The sequence below is a fragment of the Nyctereutes procyonoides genome, unplaced genomic scaffold (genome assembly GCF_905146905.1).
Source record: "Nyctereutes procyonoides isolate TBG_1078 unplaced genomic scaffold, NYPRO_anot_genome, whole genome shotgun sequence".
Taxonomy (NCBI): domain Eukaryota; kingdom Metazoa; phylum Chordata; class Mammalia; order Carnivora; family Canidae; genus Nyctereutes; species Nyctereutes procyonoides.
Genome location: NW_026575030.1, coordinates 29,749,157 through 29,758,552, shown reverse-complemented (window position 1 = coordinate 29,758,552; position 9,396 = coordinate 29,749,157). Strand labels below are relative to the sequence as shown.

The window sequence follows — 9,396 nt, the reverse complement described above, 5'->3', positions numbered from 1 at the left end:
ACCCAGCGCCCTTCTTGGAAGGGGGAAAAAAAATCCCTCTCATGCTCTCAACCCGAAACCAAGGAAATCTGATACAGTGACTTTCTCAAGCGCCCTTGCTGCGGCCTGTTGCTGCTCATTATGGACCACCGGCCACGTAAGAGCAGCGCAGGCCTGGCACACAGCACGCAATACGCGTTTATTATTGCTATTTTATGAGTGTTATTAGCCTGGCCACACGAGTAGGGGATGTGTCACAGAGCGGAGCCCTAGAGGCCCGCCAGGCCCCGCTGCGCGCGGGGTGCAGGTGTGGGGGGGCCTAAGGGGCTGACCCGGGGCAAACAGTCGCGCAGCAGCTCCGATTGCAGCTCCGAGGGCGCCGCAGGCCGAGGGTGGCGCTAACCCCCGCCCCCTGGGGGCGCTGCTCGCAGGACGCCCCCCCGCGCTGCAAATCAACCTTCCCCCCAGCACCCCAGACTGCGGGGGGCGGCTCCATCCCTGCCGGTCCCCCAAGTGGCCAAACCACGCTGCCCGTTAGGTTCCCCGGCCGCGGACCCGTGACCGGGGTGGCGGGGGGACCCCGGCTCGCCCAGCCTGGCCTCGCGGTCCCGTCGCAGGCAGCCGCACACCCTCCTTTGTCTCGGGAAAAGCTGGGTCTGTCCTCGCCCAGGCGGGATTCGCGCTCCCGGCTCCCCGCGGCCGCCCCGCCGCGGACACAGGCCCCCGCCCGCCGCCCTCCGCTCCGGCGGCCACACCCACCCCGCCCCGCCGCCGGCCCTGCAAGCGCTCCCGGGCGCGCTTTGCGGAGGGGGGGGGGGGGGAGGTGGAAGGGGGAGAGCGCGCTTTGCGGGGCTGCGCTTTGAGGGGGCGCGACTTGGGGGGTTGCGCTTTGCAGGGGGCGTGGTATGCAGGGGGGCGCTTTGTAGGGGCGCGTTTTGCGGGGCTGCGCTTTGCGGGAGAGGAGGGCGCGCTTTGCGGGGCTGCGCTTTGCAGGCGGCGTGGTGTGCGGGGGGGCGTTTTGTAGGGACGCGCTTTGCAGGGGACGCGTTTTGCGGAGGCCTCCCTTTGCGGGAGGGGGCGCGCTTTGCGGGGGTGCGCTTTGCAGGGGGCGCGTTTTGCGGGGCCGCGCTTTGCGGGGGGCGTGCTTTGGGAGGACGCGCTTTGGGGGGGTGCCATCTGGGGGGCGCGCTTTGTAGTGGGGGCGCTTTCCGGGTGGGGGTGGCCGCTTTGGGGGGCGCGCTTTGGGGGGGCTGCGCTTTTCGGGTGAGCGCTTTTCGGGGCTGCGCTTTGCAGGGGCCGCGCTTTTCGGGGGCGCTTTGGGGTCGCGCTTTGCGGGGGCGCCTGCCCGCCTGCGCTCACTCTGCCCCCGCGCGGCCGGTGCGGGCATCTCGGCGGCGCCCGAGCCCCGGCCCGCAGCCCCGCAGGCCCCGCCCCCGCCACCCCCGCCGCCCCCGCCCGGCCCCGCAGCCCCGCAGGCCCCGCCCCCGCCCCCCCGCCCCCGCCGCGTCCCCTCCGGGTGTTTTTCGAGCCGCGTTTCTGCGGCTCCGTTCAACTGCCGGGGTAGACGCGGATCTCGGGTTAATGACTAATGAATGAGGGGTGCGTGGGGGTGGAGGGGGGAAGAGCTCTAAGAGCCTGTCTGCGACAGGATAATGGAGAGGAGGGAAAGGAGTAGGGAAATGCAGGAAATGAAGAAGCAAGAGAGGCCGCGTGACCGCGAGGAGGGACTCGGTGGCGGCCGCGGCGCGGGGAGGCCTGGCCGGGGACAGGGGGCGTCACGTCCCCGCGAGGTGACCTTGTGAACCTCCGCATCCTCCTCTCTCCGCTGTCCTGCGCCCCACCGTGTCCGGCGGCCGCCGGAAGGGGGTTCCCATTCTCCTGCCTGGTCTTGGTAGGCTCGTGCCCCGCAGGCCCGGGGACAGCGCAGACCCGGGGCGCCGGCCTGGCCCCTGCGCTCGCCGTCGCCGCACCGACCCCGTGGGCCGGCCTGGGCTTTGGGAAACCGATCGTGGCGCCCAGAATCCCGACGTGTGTGACACAAAGCCTTCCGCGACCTGCCCATCAGCACACGAAGCAAAGCCCAGGCCACACAGAGCCTGGAAAATGGGCTCTTCTGACCCACTTTTGTAGCTCCGGACCTAAGCTCTTCCATCTCCGGAAGCACAGAAGACTGGGCGGTCTGCAAGGTCCCCGCTAGCCGGAGCGCAAAGGTTGAAAGGGCTTTTCCACATCTCATCTCGGTGGCTGTTTGGCCAACAGGGCCCAATCTTGTTCCAAATTTGAGGGGGGGAAGGTGGTGGGGGGCGGAGGGGTCACGTTTAAGAAGCCTGGACAAGATGATAAAAACTGTTTTGGCAGGAGATGGATCAGTGCATACGGGCGTGGGCAGCAATGCCCCAACTCAACCACAGCAAATGGTTTTATGACAATGTTTTTGGCCAATACAGTGTATTTTGCCACACGAGAAGTGATGGCCTATCTGTATGATGAGTGGAGGGGATGGGCTTGTGATGGGTCACTCGGTGGACAGACATCCTTGGTGTTCCACCCTTTTTCTGGGACTTGCCAGGGACATTCAAGGAATGCGGTTTGGAGAGAAGCCATTTCTCATTGTGGTTAATGGACTGTGATGCGGATAAGTAATACGAAGAGAAAAAAGCATTGGTTCCTCCGAATGCACAGCCTTTCTGTAACATGGTTATCATCAAATAGGGAGAGTTAGGGGGATCCCTGGGTGGCGCAGCGGTTTAGCGCCTGCCTTTGGCCCAGAGCGCTGATCCTGGAGTCCTGGGATCGAATCCCACGTCGGGCTCCCGGTGCATGGAGCCTGCTTCTCCCCCTGCCTGTGTCTCTGCCTCTCTCTCTCTCTCTCTCTCTCTCTCTCTCTCTCTCTCTCTGTGCCTATCATAAATAAATAAAATAAAAAAAAATAGGGAGAGTTACGTTACTCTTGTCTCCCATAAGTTGTTGTGGGGTTGAAAAGATTGTGTATGTGGCATGCTTTGCAAAGTCAAAAGATGCTCCCCAGAGCCAGGCGTGGGGGGAAAGCATGGATGCCATGGTTTTTCCAAACCAATTAAGGCTATGACACCAGATCATTAAATAATTGTTTTCATTAATCCTCTAACGTTCAAACAGTTACTATTTCCTGTTTCCTTTTCACTCTTTCTTGACACCTCTTCCTGCTTAAATCTGTTTAGTACATTTTCTTATGATCCTCCATCAGGATTCAGCCAAAGAGCCCGTACTGTTAATTGGGCTTTACCAAAGCTTGCTCCCATGCGGCAAGGTTAGTCTCCCATAGTGGTCAGTGAGCTTCCTCGCTTCCATGCTCAGCTTCTGTGCCACAGGGAGAGTTCATGGCAAAGAATTCAGATGAATCTGTGAATCTGTACTACAGAGTGGAGTGGGAACCTCTCTAAATCTATTTTCTAGTGCTAGAAATAAATTGAAATGCATCTCTCTCTCTCTCTCTCTCTCTCTCTCTCTATATATATATATATATATATATATATATATAATCTAATATTTTTGCACATTACCCTCCCCCCCAACACACATACACACAGCTAACTTTTCTTTTTTTACCCCTATCCACACGATTTATTACTTTATGGGACTCAGTGATTTGCCTTTGGATTTAGATGAGAGTAGAAATACACATCCTCATATAGTAACTTCACCCTAAGGTTGAAAAGTTAAAACATTTAGCAAAACTTCACCTGGATGAATGAACTTGCTCTCGGTATTAGATAGTTGGGACTACCATAAAACAGCACACACTGGTGACTCAATTAAAAGAAATTTATTTTCTCACAGTTCTGGAGGCTGGAGGTGCAAGGTCAAGATGCAGGTGAGGTTGGCTTCTCCTGAGGTCTCTCTCCTTGTCTTGCAGATGACCACTAGATGGGATTCTGGGACCCAATTTGCAAAGTCTCTCTGTGTGTGTATGTGTGTGTGTGTTTGGAGAGGGTTCCCACACCAACAAGCAATTCTCACACACCAGCTGGATGTTCTGTAATTCAATTCAGTTCCAACAAGATCTACCTGGAGGCAGCGTCAGATCCCACAGGTTAAAGGCACAGGTCCACACAACCACCCCTTCCCTTCAGATGTCAGTCCCAAGCCCAGGTTATTGCTCCTGTTTCTGAGCAACAAGCTACAGATTGGAAGCTCTTAATGAGCAATCCATGTCCTTGGGTTCAATTAATCTGCTACAGCAGCTCACAGAACTCAGAGAAACATATCACTTGCTAGATCACCAGTTTATTATAAAAGGATATAACTCAGGAAGAGCCAGATGGAAGAGGTGCACAGGGCAAGGTGTGGGGAAAGGGCACAGAGCTTCCACGCTCTCTCAGAGGACACAAACCTCCATATGCTCACCAACCCAAAAGCTCTCTGAAACCAGTCCTGTAGGGGTTTAGTGGAAGCCTCATTACATCAGCATAATTGATTAAATCATTGGTCATTGGTGATCAATTCAACCTCCAGCCCCTTTCCCATGCCCAGAGATCCGGAGATGTGAGTAAAAGTTCCACCCTCTATTCATGGTGGATCCCCTCCTGGCAGCCAGCCTCCAAAAGTTACCTTGTTAGGTGCTTTCCAAAAGTTACCTTGTTAAAAAAAAAAAAACAACAACAAAAAACAAACAAACAAACAAAAAAAAACAACCCAGTTGTGATATAAAGGGACTTGTTGGGAATATAAAAATTAGTGAAAGGGAATAAAGGGAAAGGAGAGAAAATGAGTGAAAATATCAGTGAGGGTGACAAAACATGAGAGACACCTAACTCTGGGAAATGAACAAGGGGTAGTGGAAGGAGAGGTGGGCAGGGGGTTGGGGTGACTGGGGGATGGGCACTGAGGGGGGCACTTGGTGGGATGAGCACTGGGTGTGATGCTATATGTTGGCAGATTGAACTCCAATAAAAAAATTTGTTTAATAAAATAAAGGGACTTGTGAATAATAAGACACCCATTTAGTCTTTATGGTCCTAAAGCCATGTTAGGAACTGAGGGTAAGAAACCGAATGTTATGACAAAAGATGTGCCCTGTTTCTCCTATCACTCAGTAAATTCCAAGGATTTTGAGAGCTGTGAGACCAGAACCATGAACAAAGGCCAAATATAAATGTATAGGAAATATATTTTAGTCATCTGAGTGAGCAAATACATATTTGTAATCAATCACAATATCACAGGGACCTTCTTGCTGTGTCCTCACATCATCTCTTCCCTGTGCGAGAGCCTACCTGGTGTCTCTTCCCCTTCACATAAGGATGCCAGTCATATTGGATAAGGACCCCACTGGTGACTTCGTTTAGCCTTAGTTATCTCTTTCTAGACTCCATCTCCAAATTCAATCACATTCTAAGGTACTAAGGGCTTAAAATTTCAATTGTGAATTTTTTTTAAATTTTTATTTATTTATGATAGTCACAGAGAGAGAGAGAAAGAGAGAGAGAGGCAGAGACACAGGCAGAGGGAGAAGCAGGCTCCATGCACCGGGAGCCTGACGTGGGATTCGATCCCGGGTCTCCAGGATCGCGCCCTGGGCCAAAGGTAGGCGCCAAACCGCTGCGCCACCCAGGGATCCCCAATTGTGAATTTTTTGAGGGAACACAGTTCAGCTCAACCCTCTCTCAGCATATCTGATGAAGGATAACTGGAAGAGAGGCAGGCAGGGACAAAGACCCCACCCTAAGAGGAAACTACCCTTAGAAGGACTTTACACCACCCTGGAAGGAGTCCTCCACCCTTTCCCAAGTGATAGAGGACAAAAACCTGATTAGATGACAGGCACGGGGAGGGTTAATCAGATTAAAACAGCCCACCAATAAACCCATCAGGCTCAGTTTCCTTATCTATGAAACGTGGCCTGTTAGTTCTCCACCATTATTACTGCGTGTAATACGTAGCATTTTTATGGTGCCTCTTCAGACTGCTAATTCTTCTTGGTGCTAGAAGATAGTGCCGTGGTTGAGAGCAATGGCTGGAAGCGTGTAGATCTGAATTTGGATTCCAGTCTATTGACTATCACTTATCACTCTTTCAAAACATTCTTCTCAACCAGAAGCTTGAGTAAACAGGGAAAGATAAGGATCAAAAAATAGCATTCACCTCCACTCGCAAGGGCATCCCAGGCCCTAGCACAGAGCCCGGCAGAAGTAAGGACCCACAGGGGTGTCTGGGTGGCTCAGTGGGTTAAGTCTGCCTTCAGCTCAGGTCATGATCCTGGGATCCTGGGATTGAACCCTACCTCGGGCTCCCTGCTCAGTGGCAAGCTTGTTTCTGCCTCTGCCCCTCCCCTGTTCATTCTCTCTCTGTCTCTCTGTCTCTCTGTCTCTCTCTCTCTCTCTCTCTCTCTCAAATAAATAAATAAAATCTTAAAAAAATCAAAAAGGGGGGGAGAGTAAAGACCCACAAGACCCACAAATAACTGGATAATGAATGAACAAATGAATGGTGTGTTGACAAGAGTATAGCCAAAACAATAAATGTGTATTTTTCAGTGACAGATCATAAAGGGGGAAAGTCCAGAAGGGATAATGATGCAGGACAGCTGTGAAGCTTAAAGTGGAGAAAGTATTGCTACAGACACAGGTATGTGTGTCTGTGTGTGTGACATTCTGAGAGAAGGGCAGAAGTACCATTCGGAGTCAAATAGTTAAAAAGGAAATGGAGGAATTAGGACAATGCATGTGGTAGAGAGTTCTGAAAAGTTGCCCCCTCCATTCGTAAAGAGTGTTCACAGCCCCATTTTTAGCGATCCCAATTTCACCTACACACAGCTTTAGGCATACATATGTGGTCCTTTTGGCCAAATGTTAAAATACTTTATTTGCATCATGAAAGGATTGACTTATACTTTTTTGTTAAACTTTTGTTACTTTTGTTATACTTTTTTGTCTTCCTGCGTCACCTGGCTGGCTCAGTTGGTAGAGTGTGCGACTCTTGATCTTGTGGCTGTGGGTTTGAGCCCCACATTGGATATCAAGATTATTTAAAAATGAGATCCTAAAGAGAACAAGGTGCCTGGTGGCTCAGTCAGTTAAGCAGCTGACTCTTGATTTTGGATCTGTCACGATCTCAGGTCCTGCAATCCAGCTCTGCTTTGAGTCCCTGGTCAGGCTGCGCGCTCAGTGGGGAGTCGGCTTGAGGATTCTCTTTCTCTTCTGCTCCTCCCCACCCCTACTTGTGTACTCTTTCTCTCTTTCTCTAAAATAAATAAATCTTAAAAAAAAAAAAAAAGTCTGTCTTCCCAGCCAGACATAACGTCCAGAGGACAAAAGCTTGTCCTCAGGGAGCAAGTGAATAATTAAGCATGATGCATGGCCCACACTGGTCTCTTCAGATTTGTAAGTGGACAAACAAGTGAATGAATGAATGAATGAGCGCACGGTAATTGGCCTCTGTGTAGTCACACCTCTCCAGAGGTTTTTCCCACCACTCCCATTGAACAACTTGTTAAATAGAGAGAAGTAACCTTGTATTTGTAGTGCTGCTCCCCTCTGTGTGAACTCTTTTCAGGTTACCATCGTCAGGCCGTGTGGTCACTGTCAGGCCACAGAGGTATCACTGGCTCTCTTTTCTTCTCATTGCACCACCCCGTGCCAATCTTGGTTCCATTGTTATTTATGTGATAATATTTTAGGGTGTATTTATTTCAAAAACAATAACGTATTTAGCAAATGTTATATATACAGGAGGCTTTAAGTGAGACAAAATGCAGCAATTAATGCTAATGAGGCTGCTGTTAGCATGTAATATTCTTGGTGTTATAATCATGCATCACTGAACGTGGGCCTCAGTTTGTTCAACAGATGCCGATCTTAATGGCCATATTCTCTTTCCATGGATAAGTTAGCTTTAGTTAAATGTACCATTAAAAATAACCATTTAAAATGGTAATGAAAACAGTGACTGTATCCACAGGAACTTTTGTTTTAACCTCTGCTTTATTACTTCTTTATTTTCAAAGGGACTTTGGGGAGACGAAAACCTTAGTGCCTATTTAGGATACTTTAAACAGAAGAAAAAAAAATTAGAGAGAGAGAGGGAGAAAAAAAAATGAAAGAAAAGTTCAGTTCATTCCCATTAAGATCTAGCGTGACAATTCACGGTGGCCCTGGTGTGCAGGCCTGTGTCGTTAACACTAATCACACTGGGGAAAAAAACTCTCCTGTGTTTTCATCTCTTGTTTCTTCTCAGTATTAATTTAGAATGTGAATCAATAGAAGATAATCAATACCGAATAATAATCTGAACAGCGACTGCAAACATTTCATACATAAATATCGCATCATTATACTGTTAAAGTAGAGAGATATAATATCAGGACTATTTATATAGGTGCTATTTTGACAAAGAAGGATAGGCATATATTAATACATTTCATAAATATTATTTAAAAAGAATTCATAAGAAAAGAAAAAAATTAGAATGTGAGAGTAATTGGGGTCCTTGCTAGTCCAACTCCTTAATATCCATTTATCTCATCATCCTGAACGTACCATTATTTTATCACAAGTTAGGAGTAAAAAGGGGAAAATATCAATGTTGTTATTTAGAAAGAAGGCTACGATTCCTCTAGAACAACAAGAGAAAGCCTGAGCCAGGCTTTTTTCATTGAAAGATGGAGTCTGTAAAAACAAGGATTAATAGATGCAGAGGGAGAGCTGTGTATCTTTTCACATTTTGCCAGAGGTCGTGTATGCCCTGAGACAGATTCTCCAGGTCCTGGAATGTGGCTGCATGATGAGTGCGTGTAGGGCAGGGGAAGTGTGCATCTTGGGGAAGCCCATGTGTATTTAATGGGCATGAACCAGGCCTCTTTTGGGCTCATTTCTTTCTTGGCCAGGCAACATAACTCTCCAGGCCTGCTCAGGTTTTCAGGGCAGTGTACCACAGCTGGTCCAGGCTGGTGAAGTGGGAAAAGATTGGCCAGACCTAGGGGCCACGTTTATGAGGAGCTTTTTCAAGTCTACGACCCAACTGCATTGCAAGTAGGAAGTGTAAGTGCAAGTATTTGGAAGGGATTCTCAGTCCTTTCCTTGGTCAATCCTCTTGGTTCTGGGTGGTTTTGTTTTCTTTTTTCTTTCAGAATTTGCTGAAATATTAATGTACCTGGGTGAATCGATGCTACTTGAAGGTTCTTCCATCTCATGACTGCTGGTAGAGGGCCTGGGAATTTACCTATTAAGGATAAGGCAAAAACCCAGCAGTGCAGGTTACACTAATTATCTAAGAACCTGGAAAGAATAAAAGGACAGGGATTCAAAGTCCACAGATTTGGAGTCAAAATGTTAATTTAGTAGAGGTCTGTGGGTGGAACCTATGGCTGCCATAGCAGAGAACGTGGGGCGGGTCCTTTTTCATTGACAACTGCCTAAGAGCTTCTCAAGACTCTTTTAG

At 49.4% G+C, this 9,396-nt stretch overlaps 1 protein-coding gene across 1 annotated transcript; it reads right to left on the bottom strand.

Moving 5' to 3' along the window:
* Nucleotides 1–298: 298 nt before the first annotated feature.
* LOC129503706 (proline-rich protein HaeIII subfamily 1-like) lies at nucleotides 299–1,366 on the bottom strand. Its single transcript, XM_055316022.1, has one exon. It carries the CDS (start codon nucleotides 1,364–1,366, stop codon nucleotides 299–301), a length of 1,068 nt encoding a protein of 355 aa, XP_055171997.1.
* Between the last annotated feature and the right edge of the window lie 8,030 nt (nucleotides 1,367–9,396).

What these genes read in the sequence shown, in the direction of transcription:
- LOC129503706 (XM_055316022.1), bottom strand. Translation starts at nt 1,366, where the DNA reads ATGCCCGCACCGGCCGCGCGGGGGCAGAGTGAGCGCAGGCGGGCAGGC.